A 25,800-nucleotide genomic window follows, 5' to 3' on the forward strand; every position below is an offset into this window, starting at 1 on the left:
AAAAGAATTTATTTGATTACTAACAAGGAATTTTCCTGCCATTGAAAATGAGCTGTATGGTACTGAGATCCACACGTGTACAAGTCAAGAGTGTCTGCTTTCATGGGGCTAAAACTAGAGGAAGAACTGACTTTAGTAATCACAGTAAGTTCACCATGCAAATGAAATAAGTTCTTACAAGCAGGGAAATGAGAGCTATCAGTGCATGACAAAGATCAGTCTACATAGAAAAATTAATGGAGATGATCCTCATGGAGTAGGGAGTCATAGGGCAAGTTAAGGCATAATTAGACAGCTTCCTGGACAGCTTCAAGTCCCTGCAGGCAGGGACTTCAGGAGAGTTAAGGAAGGCTCCAGAGATAAGGGCAACAAATTGCAAAGGGAATTCCCAAGACTAAGTGAAACAAGACAATCCAGAACAAGATGATAAAGAAAAGTATGCTAAGTTAAGGGCTGGGACACTAGACTTAGTTCTAGGTACAGAGACATTGAGGCAATGAGTGAGCCCACTGAGAACCAACCAATCACTAAGAGACTGGTGGAGCATGAGAATAATTAGTTAGAGAAGGTGCTTATTCCCTGAGGCACAACTCCACTTTTTTTTTTGTTTGTTTGTTTTTTTTTAATTTTATTTATAGAGACATGTTTTATTATTTATTTATTGGTTTGTTTGGTTGTTTTGTTTATACATGCACTGGGCACAGTCAGAAGCACGAGGGTGAGAGAATTCACCAGAGCCAGAGCGGGGAGCAGAACAGGCAGAAGGACCAAAGTACACTGCTGAGGGGAGCAGCAGGCGGCAGGAGAGGTCTGCGCGCCATGTGGGACCCTCCTCCAGTGGCCGGGGAGCGCGGGATCGAACCGGCGCCGCAGAGGCCACGGTCAGCTTCGCAACCAAGCGCTCAACCGCTTCGCCTGGGAAGGCCCCACTTTGGTTTTTGCCCCTCCCTGGCCTGGTCCAATGGCCTGGGAGACCCACTTTGTATCTGTTCTTCCTTTTCTCTTTAACTTTTTTCTCTAATAATTCTGCCTCTTTTTGCTTTCTGTCTGAGCGTCAGCGGAGTTCCTGCTGTGTCTTCATGAGGCACCAGCACTTGGTGGCTAGTGGCTGGGACTCAGCGCTGCCACCACAGCTTGGGATCCATTCCTGCCTGGGAGCCTAGGCCTGATATCCTGAATTATGGCATCAGTGGTATTCATATCTGAGTTTATCTGAGAAATGAATAATTTTATGCACATAAGAAAGTTGGGATCCACGATGAGTATAGGGATAGCAGCAGTGAAAAGGCTTGTGTTGGAGTGAAGATGAGGGTTAAACCTCAGAGCTGGAGTGTGCAGTAGAAATGGTTAATACAACCCTGGGGAGGGAAAGCAGCACAGAGCTTAAGGAGTTTTTAATTTGACATATTCAGTTACTCTCAATCCTTAAAGATCCCAAACTGACCCAGAACAGAAGGACACCTCCTGCTCCACCTCCTTCACAGTCACACCATGACCACCGGACACCAGGTGACCTGGGGCCACAGACTTTTACTAAGGGCTCCAAGGAAGCACAGAACCTCTAAAATAAATACGGAAATGAATTTCTATTTTGGTGATAAGATTAATGAATAGCACATATTTAAAAATTAAAGTATTCAAGAAGTCCAGCTTTTGCAATTTGTCAAAGTTGGAGAATCATAGTAATGGAGGTAATAAGAAATGATCATTGAGATACAGAGACATGTGCACACACACATATGCATATTCCAAAATATATATAAACCATATTTAACGACATATTAGATGTAGTATATAGGACTTTCAGTGTGACTTTGGTTTTTGTTTGCTTGTTTTAATTTTTGACATAATTTCAAAATCAAACATGCATGGAAAGGTAATGTCGAGTGTTGTATATCTTTCAAATTGTTTAAAATATATATGCAGCGTTAGGCAAAAAGTAAGTGACTTCCTAGAGTAGACATACTTGTGTAATTTTCTCATTAAGAAAGTATTGCTCATAAAGAATTTCTGGTGTATATAAATTGCTTATCAAATTGTTTAAAATATTACATTTTATATATCCTTCCAGATTTGTCAGTGTGTCTGTCTGTCTATGTATCATCTACCTTCCTACCTATGTATTGACAGCTTGGAAGTGTGTAAATTCACCCTCACTGAGTGAGAATTCAATAGAAACTTGGAAGGTGAGTTCTTCAGATGGACACATTTAAGGATCGGTATAGCATCTTGCTTGGGTCCTGATGTACCTCACAATTCTTGCGGAGACATTCTACTTCTCTGTTGTTATGAGCAGATACTGACCACAGGGCTTTGTAATGTAAGGTTTTCGTTTAAATTTGAATAAAATGTTCAGTGCCATTTCAGTTATAATAAAAAATAAAAAAAACCTAGGCTTTAGACGTCAAGAAGTGACCAATTTATCACCTTAGGCAGTTTGTTTGTGAAAACCCAAAGGCCCACAACATTCACCACAGAGGCATTGTTTTCAACTACCAGGCGTCCAGAATTCTCAGGGCAGCAATGAGCTCTTTGAAGTTTGGACATGAGTTCTCACTTCAGTCCATGTGACGCACTTGATTGTGACAAGATATGTGTATATATATAGTAAGGGCTAAAGTTAAGTAATATGGAAACAAGGGATACATATTTTTAGCTTCATAAAACTTGCACTTCATGCACACAGGAGATGTCAACTTTTACAAAAATATGTTACAAGCTAGTCCAGCATTGTTTGAATCCTTCTACTTCTTTGCAGACATGTCACTTTATACAGTAGCTGTGAAGTGGTGAGTTGCCAAGTGATCTAAACATCCCCACCACTATCATGTAGTATGTTATCTTTCACTGAAGTGTAGATGAACTATTCCTGAATTTTTTACTTTGGTTAATATTTATCTGTTTATTTCTCCTGATGGAAAGCAATTTTATTTTTGGTGCTTTTAACTTCATTCAAAAAGCGAAACTGTCTTATGTCAACTCTCTGGTAAATATTACTGAATTTATAACTGCCCAGTAAAAATGCAACTGCAAAATGATAGTCTATCTGTTAAAACAACAATGTTGTACATTTAAATCCATAATGAATTTCATAAATATTGGGTAACTTGTCAGAGATCAAATTAATAATGTGTTCAATAAGATCACATGAGCATATTAATCAATGGTAAATTATTCCTGATTTGTTTGGAGCTACAAGGTGATCGTCTCTATTCAGAAGTGCCAGTCATGTAAAGATCAATCTGGTGAACCCTTAAAAAAGTTTTCAGTGGACCAAATTAGCTTTTGAAGCTGCCTGATTAAACTGAAATAATGTCAGTTTTTACTCTAAGAAGAGGATATGCAGAATTAGGCAAAAAGTAAGTGACTCCTAGAGTAGACATACTAGTGTGATTTTCTCATTAAAGAAAGTATTGCTCATAGAGTTTCTGGTGTATCATAATTTCTACATCAGTGTTGTGGAAACCAAAATTCTTAACTGGGATTATAAGAAATACACATTTAACACAGCATAGGCTATAATTTCCCATTAGTAAGTGTTAAAATTTTCTTAAAATGAACCAATTCGCAAAACTGGAAAGCAAGGAAAGAATTTAATCTTTATCTTGCCTTTTTTAACAACGTAATTCAGAGTGAATTGTTGGTAATATCTTTTGTAGAACATAAATGCAGGAATGATGTGATGATAGTTATATAAGTAGATATATAGATTTTGTTAAACTGTCCCTATACGCACATACAAGTAAAAGACTGCATGGAAAACAGATGAAATGTGATTATTCTGTGTCAATATCCTGTTGTTACCATTGTGTTTACATATGTAAGATATTACTAGTGGAAAAATATATGTGTCTCAAGCAAGCTCATGTGCTATGTTATTGTTGCTACTTCTACAAAAAAAAAAAAAAAAAAAAAGAAACATTCCAATAAAGAAGTGAAAGAATAAAAACAGAACAGAAAATGTTATATTTAATCCTCATGTTAGTTTTTTTCATTTTTTGTACACGTGCACTGTTGGTTCCCACATTAAATTCACATTCTGTTACATTATTTAACAAAATCTTCTTTCCACATCAGTGATGGCAGTTTCAAAACTGATTGATAAATTAACTGTTTTCAAACAAAGCTCATGAAGATATGCTTATCTTGAAAACTTTATTTGCTAGTTCTGAACTAGATCTGTGATTCACAGGCCAAATATGTTTCCTAATCAATTACACTGGTACATAAGAAATACACTTCAAATTCATTGTGCTTCAAAGTGAACCAAAATATATTCATAAAAACCTACCTGAAAAAAATAAAGAAATGTAAACACAAAGTTTTGAGAGTACCATGATTTTCCTATGTCCATCCTTAGAAGTGTAGTGTCTCAAAATGTCCCTGAGGGCTCATGGATGGTGCAAGGGGTTAAGCACAGCACTGTGAAGCTGTCCACAGCCTCTGTAGCATGAGTTTGATCCCTGGCCACGTAGGGAGACACTCCTGTATCACCTGCTGCTGCTCCCCTCAGCAGTGTATTTCAGTCAATCTCCCTGTTCCGTTCACCACTTTGTCTCTGGTGAATCACACCAATACCTCTGGCCCCAGTTCTTGTATGCATCAATAAATAAATCTTTAAAAAAATTTCCTTGAGATAATCATGACTATCCATTGGAACCCACTTTGGTATCCAAACTGGGTCTCAGCTGATTTCATTCTATCTTGGGTCTAACCCACTGTCCTCCTCTGCTTGCAGAAGATGGAGAGTCTCAGAGACCTCCTACAAGGATGTGGAAATAAGCAGAACAGTGAAATTTATATGCATTTTTCTAACTATATACATTTCAATCTGAGCGAGGTACTGAGTTTCGGCTCAAACCAGCTGAGGCAATTGTAGAGCATGTGTGTGTCTCTGTGTGTGTGTGTGTGTGTGTGTGTGCATGGAACAGTAATGGGAGGTCACTTGGTACCTTTTTGACCTCTGCCTTCCCGAGCTGAGTTGAGGAGGCAGGAAACAGAATCACAGAATGAGACAAGGACATACCAACCACTCAGTACTAAAGAAATACATATCCACTAAATCGACAGACAGAGATGCTTGATTTAAAATAAATTGCATGTGTCTGTGGATATGTACCACCTGGTTTCAAAGGTAATTTCCATGAGTTGTTCTTGAGTTTTATGACACTTCGTAATATGAGTATAGTTATGTATTTTTATTAAGTCAGACTGACTCAGAAATTATTGGTCTAATATATGCTAAATATTTTAATCAGGGTTTAGTACTTTTAAAAAATGAATTTTATTTAAAAAAGGAAATTTATCTGTGGAATATTATTATACTGAGTACACACACTTAGGTATGCTATGTTTCCATTATTTCCCAAATATTATTTTAAAAATATTTGATGTTCAAACATTTAAAAAAAAAACAAAACCTTCCTCTGACCTTTTTATCATAAACAAAGGGAGGCACCACGCAGGTACAGTGAGAATTTCCTGTATTGTGGTTCCGGAACTTTTTGAAGCTCTGATTTTGCTGCTTCTCTTTCAGACTGTCCATCCACACTCATCAGTGAATAGGTGATTCGAGAACATTGTTTGAATGCACAATTTCCATTTTTCTTTTAACTCTCTTCTTACATAACTTTCGGGTTTCTAAGTGTCCAGCTCAGTCCATCACGAGACCCAGATCTTCTGGAACAAGCGAACCTTCCCACGTCGACCAGGAGCACCCTCCTCATGGCAGGTATGTCCAGCCCCTGCCGTGCAACTAGAAAATACAAACAACAAGAAAATGTGTGTCATGGATATTGATCATTTCAAGTCAGGACTGGGAAAAAAGTGAGAATCAGTATTGCTGAGCAAAATCAGTATTTTGCTCTGATTTTTATTTTTTATTATTCTCATTCTTCATTATAGTAGTTCTTTTGGAAGCTTTTCCAGCAGATTGAAAGGATGATTTCTGACAGGAACAGCACTAATGGCTTACAGGACTGATTTACGAGGTTAAATTATTTCAACTCTATTTGAGCATAGAGATAACTAGTGAATTTGAAATGTTAATGCCAATGCTTACATGTTCATAAAAATTTCTCATTTGTTTTTGACACCCAAATGTCAACTGATAAATAGTTTTACAAACTAGATGTGAATGGCAATGTACTAAGGAGTGTACCCATCAGAATCTTCTAAGGTTTATTTCTTTTAAGGGAAATGCCTGTAAAAGTAAATTTGGGATGAGAAAATGCAATGTCTTGTAGCCAATGTTGGCTTAAGTGTCATCATCATTTAAATTATGTAAAAGAAATGCAGGTTCCCAGGGAGTCATCCCTTATGTGCTGGGAACCTTCATCACACCAGGGTGGAATGGTCCAGGGTGTCCTTTGTCTTTTCATCCCCATTCAGCTTCTACAGAGTTATGAGCACCCTGACATTTCTCTAGCAGGGAATAGAGAGACTTTGGGAATTTCAATGATGGCAAATGATGGCTGAGTTACCAGGAAGGCTTTGGGACGAGCCAGTGATTTCACTTCTGAGTTGGATACTTGCCAGCTTGATACCTTGAATAAGTGACATTATAAAAGAGACCTAATTTCTCTTAATTGCCTACTGGGAATGATACCTTTTATGATTTTCCCCGATAAAATATGTTAATGTCCACTATTTAAGTCCACAAACAGAACTTTGTATCTGTTGAACTCATCTTACTCAGATCTCCCTATTTCTATGTCTTCCCCTCCGAAAAAATTACTGTCAAGTCTATATTACTAAGATGTATCCAGAAGGAGATGCTTGAATAACACAGAATGAATTTCTGTATCGCTTGAATCTTTCAATGCTTGCTTTCATTTTAAAATGTTTCACTTCTCTATTGTTTTCCTTTGAAGGCATTACCCTACCTCTCTTTCTCTACAGCTGTTCAGACCACTCTATGGAGGTGGATTTCTGGGATCTTAGGAGTAACCTGCCTTTCGTTGATGGCTATTTTGGGAACTTTGTTGGTGTTTCATAGTAAGTTTTTCTAGGCACGTCTATATAAAGTTCAAACTTTGATCAAATTATATAATAAATGTTGCATTTACTGGCATGGACTATTTTATTTTTTCACAAAAGTGTATCTAATAATTGCTATAATTTCTTACAGCATCTCATAAAACTAATATTGAGCAGACAACCTCTCCAGGAGATACCGCTGAAATCCAAAAAGGTTGGTTCATATTTGTAAACCTTGGGGTTTCCAGAGGATGAAATAGGCAGTTTCCTCTCTTTTTTATACAATTTATACCATCCATAATGGAATATTGTAATCTAGTTATACAAATTGACCTACTAACTGTAAGATAGTCTCATTTCATTATTCTCCCATATACAAATTATTAAGTTATATTGACTATACATCATCTATATATTCAAACGTAAAGGAAATATTAACCTAAAATGACAACTTCATTAGTCCATGAACCTGAGTGAGTGTTCAAATTTTAGTAAAAAATCCAATTAAATTGCAGTATAAATCCCTGCCAATCTGAAATAACTGGCGGTTGCTCATAAACATTTGTTTCTCTTTAATTTTGATCCTGCATCTTTTCACTCAGAATTTAGTGTACAGATTTCAGCTTATCTAAATCTTACAAGTGAGCTTGCTCAAAACTTGAATTCTGAATGCCTTTCATCCAAATGTTTTTCAAGTTGCCTCAATATCTTTCGCGATCATATCTCATTTCAAGTTTATTATTTTTACTGTCTTTTTTTTTCTGATTTTCCTAGTTAATTGCAATACAACTGACATTGTATAAGCTTAAGATGCACAGTGTTAATTGATAAACGTCTGATATGCTGACATTATATATTAGCTAACATCTCTATTCCATCACTAAGTGGCACTTCTCTTAAGTTGATAACATTAAGAGCTACTCTTTTTTGCTAATAATAAATATGAAATAGAAAAATGTTACCTACTTTAATAATACTGGGTACTAGATCGTCAGAAATTATCTTGGAATATTTTGAAGATCTGGAATTTGATTTTGGAATAGTTGAACAATATTTTGTTCTGCTGGAAGTTTATATCCTTTGTTTACATTTTTCTTGTTCCCCAGCCCTTGATGATCCCCTACATTGTAATCACATGACAGCACCACTCATTTTGCAAAGATTTGAGTGCCTATTTCAAGTCAGGACTTTTGTAAAGAAAGATAGTAAATGCTCAGAACACACCAGTGTAAATTGGGATGAGACTTCAAGTGAATTGTTTTATGCATCTTCTTTTATAAGATCAAACACCCAGCTCATATATCTGAATTCTCCCAACATATGTTCTTTGTTATTATTCAGGAAATATGTTACAATACTTTCTTCCTTTAAAGATCTCTAGAATTGTGGCCTCCCTACTGACCTACAAACTCAGTGCTACCACCAGGAAGTATCTTTGAGGTGGCATGAGTTCAATCCCAGGCCAGAGAGCTAACACCCTGGTGAAGCAGACCTCTCCTGTCTCGCCCGCTGCACCCCTCATCAGTGGCTTTCAGTGGATCCCTCTGTTCTGCTCCCTTTTCTGTGTCTGGTGAATCTTCTCATCCCCTACACCTCTGGCCAGTACCCCAGCTCTTCTATGAGAAATAAATAAACCTTTATAAAAATAGATCTCTAGATCTAATTTGTTCCTAGATTTAGTTACCCTAGAACAGAGAAAAACAAATAGGCTCAACAGAAAAACATTTTTAGCTGTATCTAGAATATTCAAATATATGATCAGATAGATTTTCAAAGAATTTGTAGAAAAAAAGTAAATTATTTTTTTGAATGAGCAACAGAAACTGAAAAGCAATCTCCAATTACAGTTATATGTTATTTTTCTCTTAGACTCTGGAAACCGTTCTTGCCAAGAAAGATGGGTTGGCTATCAATGCAACTGTTACTTCATTTCCAAGGAATTCAAAACTTGGAAAGACAGTAGTGATTTCTGTATTTCTCAGAATTCCGCCCTACTTCAGCTGGACAACAGAGATGAATTGGCATGTATTTAATTCTGGTTTCCTATATGTTTAAGTCCTAGGAAAAAGTGTCATCTCACTAAACGGAATAATTTGACTCCAACTTTCATTAGATCATGCTGGATTATTAGTGTTAAGTTAATGATTTAGTGATATCCTATAACTTCAGATAACCATATAAAATCTACACGAAATTCATCAAAGATGTATGTTAATTGGAGTAAAATTCAAGGCAAATTTAAAATGGAATAAAACACATTTTAGAGAGATGGGAAATACTTTTTTAGCCCCATGTAGAATCATGCTGAATATTGGTTTTGAAGATTATACCTACAGCACTTATCCCTAAAAACACAGATGTAGAATCAATTTGAGTATCAGTCCCCTGTGAAGGAAGTATTCCATGAAAATTATAACTCCATTATAATTTTTCTTTTTGTCTGCACGTCAGATTTTGTGTTGTTATTTTTAAGTGAATGGACCTGATAAGTGAGGAAATAGGAGACTCATGACTACCTCTAAACCAACTGTTGCAAATGATTTCATTGGTTTTTGTGAAAGTCTGAATCTAATGCTGGGCATTAATTAAAAAAAAAATGTCATCCAGAGTAGATTGAAATTAGGTTAATTTATTTTTGTATCCAAGCAGCATTTTATGAAGCTTAATTCATACTATTACTGGATTGGAGTGACCTACAGTGCAGAGCACCGTGCCTGGGTGTGGCTGAATGGCTCTGCAGTCTCCCAGAATCTGTAAGTTTCAGTCAAGGGTTTAAGGTTTTTTTCTGTCTTTACGTTTACTGTCTTTTTTTTTTTTTAAGATTTATTTCTTTCTTTATACAAGCATTGAGTACAGTCATAAACGCAGGAGGGTGAGAGAAGTCACCAGAGCCAGAGCGGGGAACAGAATGGGTTGCCGCTGGCGTGGCAGGAGAGGTCTTTGCGCCATGTGGGACCCTCGCCAGCGGCCGGGGATCGAACCGGCGCTGCAGAGGCTGTGGGCACCTTCGCCACCCAGCGCTCAACCGCTGCTCCACCAAGAGAGGCCCTGAGTTTTCTGTCTTAATGCGTTTTCTTGGCTTTCATCACAGATAAAGCTAAAATCCTCTTTTTAGAGCATAAAAAGACAGAAAATAGTTGGAACAGAAAAACAATTTTAGTTACTTCTATATATAGTTTGTGAACTTGTGACCATATAAGAGCTTCTAACTTTTTTTTTTTTCTTTTGCCTTAGAACCAGCACTGGGGTGTGTGGGTGTGCAGAAGGCACATTTATAGGGGCTGTCCTGAGAAAACAGTGCCCTTGATTTTCTTTATTCTGCTGGAGCCCAGTGTATCAACTCCTATCCAAACCCATGTCTCAAATATCATATACTATTTTTATATATTTATAATCTTCAAATCTCTTCTCGTTCATAAACATGGGTTCTCCAGCCTCATACAATGGCAAGTTTTATGCCCTGACTCATTTCCCTGGACTGGATTAGTCAGTGAATCTTTAATATAGATTGTAGCAAAGTATATCAAATATCAAAACCATTAACAACAAAGGCAAAAGAACCCCTGCCATCTATGTATTAGATTAGAGAGGTAATAAATGAACTTTAGTAACATGTTACGCTGTAATGGTGAAGACTGTAGCTATTTAACAAAAAATATGACTCAGTATCTTAATGTCCTATTCAAAAGCTTTGAAAAGCTCTACTATTTAATAAGAAATACCACTGACATTTTCATTTATTTCTCCCATATGTTGCATTTTCACTTTTGATTACAGATTGCCACTCTTTCAAACTGAAATCCAGAGAAGTGCGCAATATACAAACCAAGTGGTAATGTTTTGGATGAAAATTGCATGAAGGAATACCGTTATATCTGTAAACAGCACCTTACTTAGGTGACCCTTGGTCAAGAAGTGATCAGTGAAGGCCCACCAAAAGAATGCTAAGTATCTCTCTTATCCTATTCCACTTATCTAATTTTGGGTTGTGTGAAATCTTTCAAGTTGTCTCATACTATTTGTATATATTTAAAAATGTTATAAAAACCACCACCATCTGTAATTATAAGGCATAAGATAAAGACTGTAATGAACACTTTGATTTAATTTGTGTTTGGTATTGAACTTAATATATTTTGACAATGTATTCTAGTAATTTTTCTTTTCATAAATTTAAATAAATAATTCATATCAAATAATATATGTCAATATCATTTCATTCTTTTGTACAACAGTCTAAATTGTGAAGATTTATCTTTACTCACATTTTCAATGTTAGCTCATTCTGGATACCTGCATATCATTTTGTTCAAACTTTGGCAATTTTCTATTATGTGTCTTTGTGTGGGTTCTCTTGCATTTACATAAATATATGTTCTAGTGATTTCATGAATTTTATATATACTGTTCCTTCCCGGGTTTGGACATTCTCAGTTATTTTTCTTTAAAGAAATTCTCTCTTTCTTTGTCTCTCTCTTCACCTTCCAGGATGTCCACTATTCTTCTGTTTTGTTTCCTAATGGAGACTGATGGTCTCATGTTTCCATCTTTTTTCTAAATCTTATCCTTTCTCATCTACCACTTGAATCATTCTAGATTTCTATTTTCTTCTTCGCTAATTCTTCCTTGCTTGTATTCTATCCTTCTTTTATGATTTCTATAGCAGTTTTGTTCCATTTGTTGAATCTTCATATCCAGGATCTCTGTTCTGTTTTTCTTTTATACTTTCAATCACTGCTTCTTTAATATCAATCTCTTCTCCCTAAATTTCTTCTTGAGTTATCAGTTGTCAATCCATCTTTTCTTGGAATTTGTTATCTTCCTGACATCTATTTTGAATTCTCTTTCTGGCATTCATCAAATTTTATAATTTAAAGTTTGATTTCTAGATATGTCTTTCTCTTTTGCTGTTATTTGATGAAGTTTCTCTCTGTCTGGGAAATTGGCTTCTCTCAGAGTAATTAAGTGTCTTTCCTCTTAAATGCAGTCTGTGGTAATGTGGCTTTCATTTTATGTTTATCTATTCTATCAGATTTGGGGAGACTTGAAGGGGAGGGAAGCGACCTCCTGCTGTAGGAGCCTTAGACAGGGAGGGTGAGGAGAAGCCTATGGAGTGTTAGTCACCATACCACACCTCTTACCTATGAACCAGGTTGTTTCTTACCTGCTCAAACACCCTCTCGTTGCTTTCGTCCTCAGACCTCTGGGTTGTATGGTAGCTGACCCATCTTGCTTGTAACACAGACTTGAGATCACAGACACATGGGTCTCTCCTGCATTCTCACATACTAAGAGGAGGAGTCCTAGTTTGGGTAAATATACTTAGACTAACACAAACATTAAATTCAACCCATGGAAGCTGACCATGTAACTGAGGCTCCAGAGGAAGAGAGGGATGGGCGAAAACAGGTTATGGAGAGAGCACCGTAGCTAATGTGTGTGCTTAGGTGTGCTATGGAGTCTACACTGAAGGGGGAGGTGCTATAGTTCCAACATAGTAACAACAATCTAGCTCACATGGGGCAAATGATGAGAGTGTCTTCCTCTGCAATGAAGCTGGCATTGTACCTCCTATTTTAAAATTTTATTGTAGTAACAATGGCTTATAACACTTTTGTTTCAGTTATTTAATTTTGCTGAAATTTCATTGGTTTACGTATTTGTAGATAGTGTCTTCAAGAATTGTCAGATCAGGGCTTCTCTGTTGGTGCAAGGGGTTGGGTCGCAGCCTATGAAGCTAACCACAGCCACTGCAGCATGAGTTCGATCCCCAGACAAGGAGCAACGCACATGGTGCAGCAGACCTCTCCTGACTCACCTGCTGCTCCCTTCAGCAGTGTATTTCAGTTGATCTGCCTGTTCTGTTCCCCTCTGTCTCTGGTGAATCCTCTCACCAACCCCCTGCACCTGGCCTTTACCCCCACTCTTGTATGCATAAATAAATAAATCTTAAAAAAAAGAATTGTCAGATCAATAAAAACTCAGTCTAGAAAACCCAACTTCTAACTTTTGTAATAAACCATCGTTCAGTGAGTGTCAAGTGATTTGCACATTCTCAAGCTTTACCAGATAGATAGGTAGTTAGGTAGACAGATGATGGATGGATGGATGGGTAGATGATATAGGAAGACATATAAAATATAATAATGCCTTAACAATTTTGGCATTTAATGATTTGGGCAAAAGGTATATGTCAAAGTTTGATGCTACTTTTTTCAGGTATCCTTTACTCTCGGGCCTGAAAAACTGAAAATTGTCAAGTTTGATTTTTCTGAAATACTTTGCTTAAATGTTTAAGTGTGTTCTATCAATTGACATTATCTTAAACCTGGAAATTTCATCTAGCCTAATCTATTTTAAAGAAGTTTTGCTTCTTAGGTATAGAGATGTAAGTACATTTATATATAATATAAAAGAAATGTGTGTTTGTAGAGGCCATCTTTCTATCCTGGGTCATGTTGGATTGACAGTAACCTGAAGATGTCAAAGTCTTACTCACAGTCCCCAGCTTTGTATTTTCTGTTTCTTTCCTTTCTCCCAAGGATGGCATCAGTCACTCTTTACCACCCAAACACTAGCACCCAAATCCTTGATATTCACTCCACCCAGGATCATTGCTGCTTGTATTATGCTTTTATCTCTGAAATACACTTACCTCCTAGATCCCTAGGGATTTTTTAAAAAAAGATTTATTTATTTTTTTTAATACAAGAACTGGGGTACAGTCAGAGGCATGGGAGGGTGAGAGAATTCACCAGAGACAGAGCGGGTACAGAACAGGCCAACGGACGGAAGACACTGCTGAGGAGAGCAGCGGATTAGGCAGGGGAGGTCTGCTGAGCCATATGAGTTTCTCCCTGGCTGGCTGGGAATCGAACCTGCAACCTGCGCTGCAGAGCTTGCAGACAGCTTCATAGCGGGGCACTCCACCAGCTGTGCCACCGGGGAGGCCCAGCACTAGGCATTTTTGAAAGTAAAATTATTCATTTCTCAGACTTCTCCATAAATATATCAGGAAAGTCTTCACTAAATTTTCCATATAGATAGGTTTCACTGCATTCTCTCCTCCATATCTAAGAACTGGGATGACTTCAAATATGGGAAATATTTACTTCCCTAGAAATTGATGTCTTTATTCAATAAATATCATGTATAATTCCTTAATTTTAATTCACTATATGTACAGTAAAGTAAAATAAAAACCATATTAGTAACATTGGGAATAATACAAAAGAAATAAGGAATATGAAGGAACATTATTGGAACTGAAATAGTAAATAAAGCTATCCAAACTGGGACAGAGATATTAAGTAATTTTTAAATGTTCAAATCTTCCAATACTTTCAAAGTAGATCTTGTCACTATATTTGCATACACAATAAGTTATTTACAATACCAGTCTTCTGTCTGTCTCATTTTGGTATCTATGGGAAGAATGAACAGTTAAGTTTAAAAGATAAAATTTCCAAAATCACAGAAAAAATGTGCTTTTGAGAAGACAAGTTAATGGTTAAATACAGTTCTACAAAGTCAGGAAACATTAAACTTTGTTAGTCACATAGTTACAAAGAGTTTGAACATGCATAATCTCCACTGTATGGAAAAAAATGAAGAGAATTTACTTGATTCACCAAAACACAATTTTCCTGCCCTTGGTCAGGCACTGAGATTTAAGTACAGAGATGCACATGTGTACATGTCTAAGAGCTGTCTGCTTTCATGGTTCTAAAACTAGAGGGAGAAATGATTTTAGTAATCACAATATTAAGTACACAATGCAAATGAAATAAGTTCTTACAAAAAGGAAAATGAGAGCTATCAGTGTATGACAAATACATAGTCTACATAGAAAAATTAGTGGGGATGATCCTCAAAGAGTGGTGAGTCCTTAGGCAACTTAGGGATGGTTAGGCAGCTTCAGGGACAGCTTCAAGTCCCTGCAGACAGGGACTTCAGGAGAGTTAAGGAAGGCTCCAGAGATAAGGGCAACAAATTCCAAAGGGAACCCCTAAGACTAGATGAAACAGGACATTGCAGAACAAGGATGATAAAGAAAAAAGTATGCTAAGTTAAGGGCTTGGACACTAAACTTAGTTCAGAGGCACAGAGACATTAAGGCAGTGAGTGAGCCCACTGAGAACCAACCACTCACTAAGAGACTGGTGGAGCATTAGAATAATTAAGAAGAGAAGGTGCATATTCTCTGAGGCAGGACTCCACTTGGCTTTTTGACCCTTCCCTGGCATGGTCCAAGGGCCCGGAAGACCCACTTTATATCTGTTCTTCCTTTTCTCCTTAATTAACTTTTTCTTTCTCAAAATAAATCTGCCTCTTTTTGCCTCCTCGTCTCAGTGTCAGTGAAGTTCCTGCTGTGGCTTCATGAGACACCAACTATATGGGCTAGTGGCTGGGACTCAGCGCTGCCACACTGCCTGGGATCCTTTCCTGCCTGGGAGCCTAGGCCTGATATCCTGAAATTATGGTAACAGTGGTATTTATAACTGAGAATATATTCATCTGAGAAATAAATAATTTTATGCACATAGGAAAGTTGGAATCCACGAGTATGCGTATTTTGGATACAAACAAGCAGCAAGTGAAAAGGCTTGTGTTGGAGTGAAGATGAGGGTTAAACCTCAGACTTGGAGTGTGCGGTAGAAATGGTTGATACAGCCCTGGGGGAGGGAAAGCCAGAAAATACAGAGCTTAAGGAGTTATAAAGAATTTGACATCTCAGTTGCTCTCAATCCTTAAAATTCCCAGGACAGAAGGACACCTCCTTCTCCATGTCCTACACAGTCACACCGACAGTCACCAGACACCAGGTGACCTGGGGCCACATACCTTTGCTAAGGACTCCAAGGAAGCACAGGACATCTAAAATAAATATGGAAATGAATCACTATTTTGGTGATAACATTAATTAATAGCATATATTTAAACACTGAAGTATTCAAGAAGAATCCAGCTTTTGCACTTCGTCAAAGTTGGAGTCTCAGAGTAATGGAGGTGATAAGAAATGATAATTGAGATATAGAGACACGTGCACACACACATATGTATATTCCAAAATACATATAAACCATATTTAATGACATATTAGATGTAGTATATAGGAGAAAATGACTTCCTGTGTGATTTTGGTTTTGTATGCTTTTTTTAAATTTTTGACATAATTTCAAAATCAAACAGGCATGGAAAAGTAGTATCAAAGATTGATGTATATCTTTTACCCAAAGTACTGAATATTAAATTATTTAAAATATACAGGCTGAGTTAGGCAAAAAGTAAGTGACTTCCTAGAGTAGACATACTTGTGTGATTTTCTCATGAAAGAAAGTATTGCTCATAAAGAATTTCTGGTGTATATAAATTGTTCATCAAATTGTTTAAAATATTACATTTTATATATATTTCCCGATCTGTCAGTGTGTCTGTCTCTCTACGTATCATCTACCTACCTACCTATGTATTGACAGCTTGGAAGTGTGTAAATTCACCCTCACTGAGTGAGAGTTCAGTAGAAACGTTGGAAGGTGAGTTCTCCAGATGGACACATTTTTACTGATCTGTATAGCATCTTCCTTGGGTCCTGATGCATCTCACAATTCTTGCGGAGACATTCTACTTCCCTGTTGTATGAGCAGATACTAACCACAGAGCTTTGTAATGTAAGATTTTCATTTTTATTTGAATAAAAATGTTCAGTGCCATTTCTGTTATAATTAATAAAAATAAAAACAAAACCTGAGCTTTAGATGTAAAAAAGTGACCAATTTATCACCTTAGGCAATTTGGTTCAGTGTGAAAACCCAAAGGCCCACAACACTCACCACAGAGACACTGTTTTCAACCACCAGGTGTCCAGAGCCAGTGCAGCAATGAGCTTTTTGCAGCTCGGACATGAGGTTTTTACTTCAGTCCATGTGACGCTCTTGATTGTGAAAAGAGATATTTATATATAGTAAGGGCTAAACTTAAATAATCTGGAAACAAGGGATATGTATTTTTAGCTTCATAAAACTTGCCCTTCATGCACAATAGGAGATGCCAACTTTTACAAAAAATAGTATGTTACAAGCTAGTTCATCATTGTTTGGATGCTTCTGTTTCAGTGCAGACATCTCATTTTACAAAGTAGCTGTGAGGTGGTGTCTAGAGCCAAGAAACATCTAAATGTCCCCACCACTGTCATGTAGTATATTATCTGTCACTGAAGTGTGAATAAGTTATTTCTGAATTTGTCACTTTGGTTAATATTTATCTGTTTATTTCTCCTGATGGAAAGCAATTTTATTTTTGGTGCTTTTAACTTCATTTAAAAAGCGAAACTGTCTTGTGTCAACTCTCTTGTCAACTCTCTTGTCTCTATGCCTGACTGAATTTATAACTGCTCAATAAAATTGCAACTGTAAAATGATAGCCAATCTGTTAAAACAACAATGTAGTATAGTAAATCCACAATAAAATTTCATAAATATTGGGTAACTTGTCAGAGATCAAATTCAATAAACGTGTTCAATAAGATCACATGAGCATATTAATCAATGGTAATTTATTCCTAATTTTTTGCAGCTACAAGATGATCATCTCTGTTCAGAAGGGCCAGTCATGTGAAGATCAATCCTGGTGAACCCTTAAAAAAATTTTCAGTGGAACCAAATTAGCTTTTGAAGCTGCCTGATTAAAATGAAATAATGTCAGTTTTAACTCTAAGAAGAGCTAGGTAAAAAGTAAGTGACTTCCTAGAGTAGACATACTAGTGTGATTTTCTCATTAAAGAAAGTATTGCTCATAACAGAGTTTCTGGTGTATTGTAAATTTCTACATCAGTGTAGTGGAAACCAAAATTCTTAACTGAGATTATAAGAAATACACATTTAGCGCAGCATAGGCTATAATTTGCCATTAGTAAGAGTTAAAAATTTCTTAAAATGAACCAATTCAAAACACCAAACTGGAAAGCAAAGGAAAGAATTTAATCTTTATCTTGCCTTTCTTCAAAAACTTAATTCAGAGTGAAATAAAAATTGTTGGTAGAACAACAATTTTCTGTAGAACATAAAAGCAGGAATGATGTGATGATGATTCCATGAGTTTAAAAATTTTGTTAAATTCTCCCTATACACACATACAAGTAAATATCTGCATGGAAAACTGATGAAATGTGATTGTTCTGTGTCAATATCCTGTTGTTACCATTGTGTTTACATATGTAAGATATTGCTAGTGGAAAAAACTACACAAGTGTTGTAAGTGAGTTCCCTGTGCTGTATTATTGTTGCTACTTTCTGTAAAAAAAAAAAAAAGAAGCAGAAGAAATCATTCCAATATAAAATGTGAAAGAATAAAAACAGAACAGAAGACATTATATTTAATCCTCATTGTTAGAACAACTATCTTTATTTTCCTTTGTTTCTTATGTCACAAGTACACTGTTAGTTCCCTCAATAAAGTCACATTGTGTTACATTATTTAACAAATTCTTCTTTCCACATAAGTGGTGGTAGTTTCAGAACTGATTGATATATTAAATGTTTTCAAATAAAGCTCATGGAAGACATTGCTCTTCTTGAAAACTTCATTTCTCGCTAATTCTGAAGGAGATCTGTGATCCACAGGTCCAACTATGTTTCCTAATTGATTACACTGTACATAAGAAATTCACTCTCAAATTCATTGTGCTTCAAAATGAACCAAAATATACTCATAAAAACCTACATGAAAAAAATAAAAGCATGGGCTCCCTGGTGGCGCAGCGGTTGAGCGCTGGGTTGCGAAGCTGCCCACAGCCTCTGCAGCGCCGGTTCGATCCCCGGCCGCCGGGCGAGGGTCCCACATGGTACGCAGACCTCTCCTGCCGCCCGCTGCTCCCCTCAGCAGTGTACTTCGGTTCTTCTGCCTGCTCTGCTCCCCGCTCTGGCTCTGGTGAATTCTCTCACCCTCCCGTGCTTCTGACTGTACCCAGTGCTTGTATAAATAAATAAAAATAAATCTTTAAAAAAAAATAAAAGCAATGTAAACAAAGTTTTGAAAGAGTCCCACAATTTTCTTATGTCCATCCTTCTAGAAGTGTAGTGTCTCAAAATGTCCTTGAGGGCTCGTGGATGGTGCAAGGGGTTAAGTACAGTACTGTGAAGCTGTCCACAGCCTCTGTAGCATGAGTTTGAACCCTTGCCACCTAGGGAGCTAGCCACATGGCCCAGGAGGCCTCTCCTGTCTTGCCTGCTGCTGCTCCCCTCAGCAGTGTATTTCCGTCAATCTCCCTGTTCTGTTCACCACTCTGCCTCTGGTGAATCCTCACACCCACCACACCTCTTGCGCCAGTTCTTGTATGCATAAATTAAAAAAAAAATCTTTAAAAAAATTTTCCTTGAGTTAGTCATGACTATCCATGTGGAACCTACTTTAGTATCCAAACTGGGTCTCAGCTGATTTCATTCAATCTTGGGTCTAACCCACTGGCCCCCATTTCAAAATCTGAGTTAGGTACTTTGTTTCTGCTCAAAGCAACTGAGGCAATTGTAGGGTGTGCGCGCACGGGAGAGAGAGAGAAAGAGAGTGTGTGTGTGTGTGTGTGAGAGAGAGAGAGAGAGAGAGAGAGAGAGAGAGAGTGCATGGAACAGCAATGGGAGGTCACTTTGTACCTTTTTGACCTCTGCCTTCCTGAGCTGAGTTGAGGAGGCAGGAAACAGAATCACAGAATGAGACAAGGAAATAACAATCACTCTGTGCTAAGAAAGTACATATCCGCTAAATTGAAGAGATGCTTGATTTAAAATAAATTGCATGTGTCTGTGGATATGTACTGCCTGGTTTCAAAGGTAAGTCTCCTGGAGTTGTTCTTGAGTTTTATGATGCTTTGTAAAATGAGTATAATTATGTATTTTTTATTAAGTCAGTCTCAGAAATTATTGATCTAATATATGCTAAATATTTTAATCAGAGTTTAGTACAATGTAAAAAATGAATACTTTTTATTATTTTAAAAAAGGAAATTTTATTTGTGTAATTTTATTACACTGAGTACATACACTTAGGTTTGCCCATGTCTCCATTATTTCCCAAATATTATTTTTAAATTATTTGAAGTTCAAACATTAAAAAAAGAAAAAACTTCCCCTCTGACCTTTTTTATCATAAACAAAGGGAGGCACCACGCAGGTACAGTGAGAATTTCCTGTATTGTGGTTCCGGAACTTTTTGAAGGTCTGATTTTACTGCTTCTGTTTCATACTGTCCATCCACTCTCACCAGTAAATAGGTGATTCGAGAGCATTGTTTGAATGCACAATTTCCATTTTCCTTTTAACCCTCTTCTTCCATAACTTTTGGTTTCTAAGTGTCCAGCTCAGTCAATAACGAGACCCAGATCTTCTGGAAAAAGCGAGCCTTCTCCACGTCGACCAGGAGCACCCCTCCTTATGGCAGGTACGTGCAGCCCTGCTGTGCAACTAGAAAATACAAACAAGAAAATGTGTCATGGATATTGATCATTTCAAGTCAGGACTGGGAAAAAAGTGAGAATTTTATATGTCATATATATCAGTATTTTGCTCTCATTTTTCTTTTTCTTTTTCTTTATTCTTCATTATAGAAATTGTTTTGTGAAGCTTTTCCAACAGGTTGAAAGGATGGTTTCTGACAGGGACAGCACTAACGGCTTAAGGGACTGATTTACCAGGTTAAATTATAGCAACTCTTTTTGAGCATAGAGCTAACTAGTGAATTTGAAATGTTTATGCCAATGGTTATAAGTTCATAAAAATTTCTCATTTTGTTTTGACATCCAAAAGTCAGCTGATATAATTGTTGTGCAAACTAGATGTGAATGGCAATGTACTTAGGGAGTGTACCCATATTAATGCAGAATCTTCTAAGGTTTATTTCTTTATGTGAAATGCCTATAAAAAAGTAAACTTGGGAATGAGAAAATGCAATGTATTATAACAAATGATGGCTTAAATGTCATCATTTAAACTATGTAAAAGAAAAGCAGGTTCCCAGGGAGTCATCCCTGTATGTGCTGGGGAGCCTTCATCACACCAGGTCCAGGGTGTCCTTTGTCTTTTCATCCCCATTCAACTTCTACAGAGTTATGAGCACCCTGACATGTTTCTAGCAGGGACTGATTAGAAAGGACATTGCTAGGAAGCATTTTCAAAATGATGGCTGAGTTACAGGGAAGACTTTGGGTCTAGCCAGTGATTTTACTTCTGAGTTGGATACCTGCCAGCTTGATACCTTGAATAAGTGAAATTATAAGAGACCTAATTTCTCTTAATTGCCTACTGGGAATGATTCCTCTTATGATTTTTCCCTGATAAAATATGTTAATGTCCACTATTTAAGTCCACAAACAGAACTTTGTATCTGTTGAACTCGTCTTATTCAGACCTTCCTATTTCTATGCCCTCCCCTCCAAAAAAATTACTGGTGAGTCTATATTACTAAGATGTATCCAGTAAAGGGAAAATGCTTGAATAACCTTACAGAATGAATTTCTTTATTGCTTGGAGCTTTCAATAGCTTGTTTTCATTTTCCAATGTTTCACTTCTCCAGTGTGTTCCTTTGAAGGCATTACCCTAACTCTTTCTCTTCAGCACTTCAGACCACTTTATGGAGGTGTATTTCTGGGATCTTAGGAGTGACCTGCCTTTCGTTGATGGCTGTTTTGGGAACTTTGTTGGTGTTTCATAGTAAGTTTTTCTAGGCACGTCTATATAAAGTTCAAACTTTGATCAAATATTTAATAATTAATGTTGCATTTATTGACATGGAATATTTTATTTTTTCATAAAACTGTACCTAATAATTGCTATAATTTCTTACAGCATCTCATAAAAATAATAATGAGCAGACAATCTCTCCAGGAGATACCGCTGAACTCCAGGAAGGTTGGTTCATGTTTGTAAACCTTGGGGTTTCTAGAGGATGAAATAGGCAGTTTCCTCACTTTTTTATACATATTTCTACATACAATATTCCATAATGAAATATTGTAATCTAGTTATACAAATTGACCTACTAACTGTAAGATAGTTTCATTTCATTATTCTCCCATTTACAAATTATCAAATTACATTGACTGTACATCATCTATATATTCAAATGTAAAGGAAATATTAACCTAAAACGACAGCTTCATGAGTTCATGAACCTGTATGACCATGACATGGACCCATGAACCTGTATGAGTGTTCAAATTTAAGTAGAAAATCAAATTAAGTTGCAGTATAAATCCCTGCTAATCTGAAATAACTGGTGGTTGCTCATAAACCATACATTTATATCCCTTTAATTTTGATCCTGCATCTTTTCACGCAGAATTTAGTGTATAATTTTCAGCTTATCTAAATCTCATCCAGTGAGCTTGCTTAAAACTTAATTCTGAATGCATTTTGTCAAAATGTTTTTAAAGTTGCCTCAATATCTTTTGTGATCATATCTCACTTCAGGTTTATTATTTTTACCATCTTTTTTTCTGATTTTCCTAGTTAATTGCAATACAACTGACATTGTATAAGCTTAAGATGCACAGTGTGTTAATTTGATAAATGTCTGATATGCTGATATTATATATTAGCTAACACCTCTATTCCATCACCAATGTGGCACTTCTCTTAAGTTGATAACATTTAGATCTACTCATTTTTTGCTAATCACAAATATGAAATAGAAAAATGTTATCTACTTTCATAATACTGTGTACTAGATCCTCAGAACTTATCATGCAATATTTTGAAGATCTGGAATTTGATTTTGGAATATTTCAGCAATATTTTGCTCCACTAGGAGTTTATATCCTTTGTCTATTATTTTCTTGTTCCCCAGGCCTGTGATGAGCCCTCACATTGTAATCACATGTCAGCACCACTCATTTTACAAAGATTTGAGAGCCTACAAGTGAGGCCTTTTGTAAAGAAAGATAGTAAATGCTCAGAAAACACCAGTGTAAACTGGGATGAGACTTCAAGATAATTGTTTTATGCATCTTCTTTTATAAGATCAAATACCCAGCTCATATATCTGAATTCTCCCAACATATGCTCTTCGTTATTATTCAGGAAATATGTTACAATACTTTCTTCCTTTAAAGATCTCTAGAATTGTGGCCCCCCTAGTGGCCTACTGCTAAAACTCAGTGCTACCACTGGGAAGTATCACTGAGATGGCCTGAATTCAATCCCAGGCCAGGGAACTAACATGCTAGCACAGCAGACCTCTCTAGGATCTAATTTGTTCCTAGATTTAGTTACCTCTAGGACAGAAAAAAGACTAGATTCAATAGAAAAACAGTTTTATCTGTATCTAGAATATTCAAATATATTCTCAGATAGATTTTTCAAAGAATTTGCAGGGAAAAATGTAAATTAAAATTAATTTTTGAATGAGCAAAGGAAATTGAAAAACAATCTCCAATTAACAGCTACATGTTATTTTTCTCTTAGACTCTGGAAACAGTTCTTGCCGAGAAAGATGGATCGGCTATAAATGCAACTGTTACTTCATATCCAGTGAATTAAAAACTTGGAAAAACAGTAATGATTCCTGTGCTGCTCAGAATTCCACCCTTCTTCAGATGGACAACAGAGATGAATTGGCATGTATTTAATTCTGGTTTCCTATATTTTTTAAATCCTAGGAAAAATTGTCATCTCAGTAAGCAGAATGATTTGATTCCAACTTTCATTATATCATAGTGGATAATTATTTGTTAAGCTAATGATTTAGTGATATCCTATAACTTCAGATACCCATATAAAATCTACATGAAATTCCATCAAAGATGTATGTTAATTGGAATAAAATTCAAGGCAAATTAAAAATGGAATACAAGACACATTTTAGAGAGATTTCAGAGCAGATGTAACAGGTTTATTTTATTTTAAAAAATCAACCAAATACTTACAGTTTTTAGTTCTTTGATTTTGTACTTTATTGTATAATTCTCAATATTTTGTCATCAGTCCCTGAAGTATCATCACAAAAATTATCCAGTTCTTAAAAAAAGTGAAATTATTCCTAGCCCCATGTAATATCCTTGTGGAATTTTCGTTTTGAAGAGTATACCTACAAACTTTATCCCTTAAAACACTGATGTAGAATCAATTTGAATATCAGTCTCCTATGAAGGAAGTATTCCATGAAAATTCGAACCCCATATATAATTTTTTTTTTCTTTTTGTCTACATGTGAAATTTTGTGTTGTTATTTATAAGTGAATGGGACTGATATTTGAGGACATAGTTGACTCACGACTACCTCCTAAACAAACTGTTAAAAATAATTTCAATGTGTTTGATGAAAGGCTGAATCTAATGCTGGGCATTAATTAAAAAAAATATTATCCAGAGTAGATTTAAATTAGGTTAATTTGTTTTTGTATCCAAGCAGCATTTTATGAAGCTTAATCCAAACTTTTACTGGATTGGAGCGACCTACCGTGCACATCACCGTGTCTGGGTGTGGCTGAATGGTTCTGTTGTTCCCCAGGGTCTGTAAGTTTCTGAGTCAAGGGTTTTTCTGTCTTTACGCATTTTCTTGGCTTTCATCAGAGCTAAAATCCTCTTTTTATAGCATAAAAAGACAGAAAATAGTTGGAACAGAAAAACAATTTTAGGTTGCTTCTAATATATAGGTTGTGAACTTGTGACCATATAAGAGCTTCTGGCATTTTTTTTTTCCCTTCTGCATTAGAACCAGTACTGGGGGTGTGGGGGGATGGTATGAGGGTTTGCAGAAGGTACATTAATGGGGGATGTCCAGTGTCCTTGATTTTCTTTATTCTGCTGGAGCCCAATATTCTCAACCGCTATTATAACCCCATGTCTCAAATATCATGTACTATTTTTATATATTTGTAATCTTCAAATTCCCTTCTCATTCATAAACATGGGTTCTCCAGCCTCATACAATGGCAAGTTTTATGCCCTGACTTGTTTCCCTGGACTGGATTAGTCAGTGCATCTTTAATATAGATTGAAACAAAGTATATAAAATACTAAAACCATTAATAACAAAGGCAAAAGAATCCCTGCCCTCTATGTATTAGATTAGAGAGGTAATAAATGAATTTTAGTAACATGCTACTCTGTAATGTAGACTGTAGCTATTTAACAAAAAATATGACTCTGTATCTTAATGTCCTTTTCAAAAGCTTTGAAAAGCTCTACTATTTAATAAGAAATATCACTGACATTTTCATTTCTTTCTCCCATATATTGCATTTTCATTTTTAATTACAGATTTCCACTCATTGAAACTGAAAATCCAAAGAAGTGCATAATATACAACCCAAGTGGTGATGCTTGGGATGAAAATTGCACGAAGGAATACCGTTATATCTGTAAACAGCACCTTACTTAGGTGTTATTTCGGTGGAAAAAGTGAGCAGTGAAGACCCAATAAAAGAATGCTAAGTCTCCTTCTTATCCTATTCCAGTTATCTAATTTTGGGTTGTGTGAAATCTTTCAAGTTGTCTCATACTATTTGTATATATTTGAAAATATAAAAATGATGAGTCCGTGCACTACCATCTGCTACTATAAGGCATAAGATAAAGACTGTAATGAATACTTTGATTTAATTCATGTTTGGTATTGAACTTAATATATTTTAATGATGTATCCTAGTAATTTTTCTTTTCATAAATTTAAATAAACAATTATATCAAATAATATATGTCAACATCATTTCATTCTTTCGTACAGAATTCTAAATTGTGAAGATTTATCATTACTCACATTTCCAATGTTAGATCATTCTGGATAACTGTATATCATTTTGTACAAACTTTGGAAATATTCTATTATGTGTC

The 25,800-nt window shown here is 36.1% G+C and overlaps 2 protein-coding genes across 2 annotated transcripts; both read left to right on the forward strand.

Moving 5' to 3' along the window:
• Positions 1 to 2,760: 2,760 nt before the first annotated feature.
• On the forward strand, positions 2,761 to 25,405 carry LOC119247009 (natural killer cells antigen CD94-like). The gene is made up of 6 exons (XM_037513236.1): positions 2,761 to 2,789; positions 5,646 to 5,731; positions 7,130 to 7,192; positions 8,848 to 8,999; positions 9,628 to 9,731; positions 25,228 to 25,405. The coding sequence occupies exons 1-6, from the start codon at positions 2,761 to 2,763 to the stop codon at positions 25,346 to 25,348; spliced, it is 555 nt and encodes a 184-aa protein (XP_037369133.1). The 3' UTR covers positions 25,349 to 25,405.
• Positions 19,782 to 23,594, forward strand: LOC129146042 (natural killer cells antigen CD94-like). The gene is made up of 5 exons (XM_054696831.1): positions 19,782 to 19,802; positions 20,322 to 20,409; positions 21,583 to 21,678; positions 21,814 to 21,876; positions 23,431 to 23,594. Exons 1-5 carry the CDS (start codon positions 19,782 to 19,784, stop codon positions 23,592 to 23,594), a joined length of 432 nt encoding a protein of 143 aa, XP_054552806.1.
• Positions 25,406 to 25,800: the final 395 nt, after the last annotated feature.

This window comes from Talpa occidentalis, unplaced genomic scaffold (genome assembly GCF_014898055.3).
Source record: "Talpa occidentalis isolate TD23 unplaced genomic scaffold, MPIMG_talOcc4v2.1 talOcc4.16, whole genome shotgun sequence".
NCBI classification, from domain to species: Eukaryota; Metazoa; Chordata; class Mammalia; order Eulipotyphla; family Talpidae; genus Talpa; species Talpa occidentalis.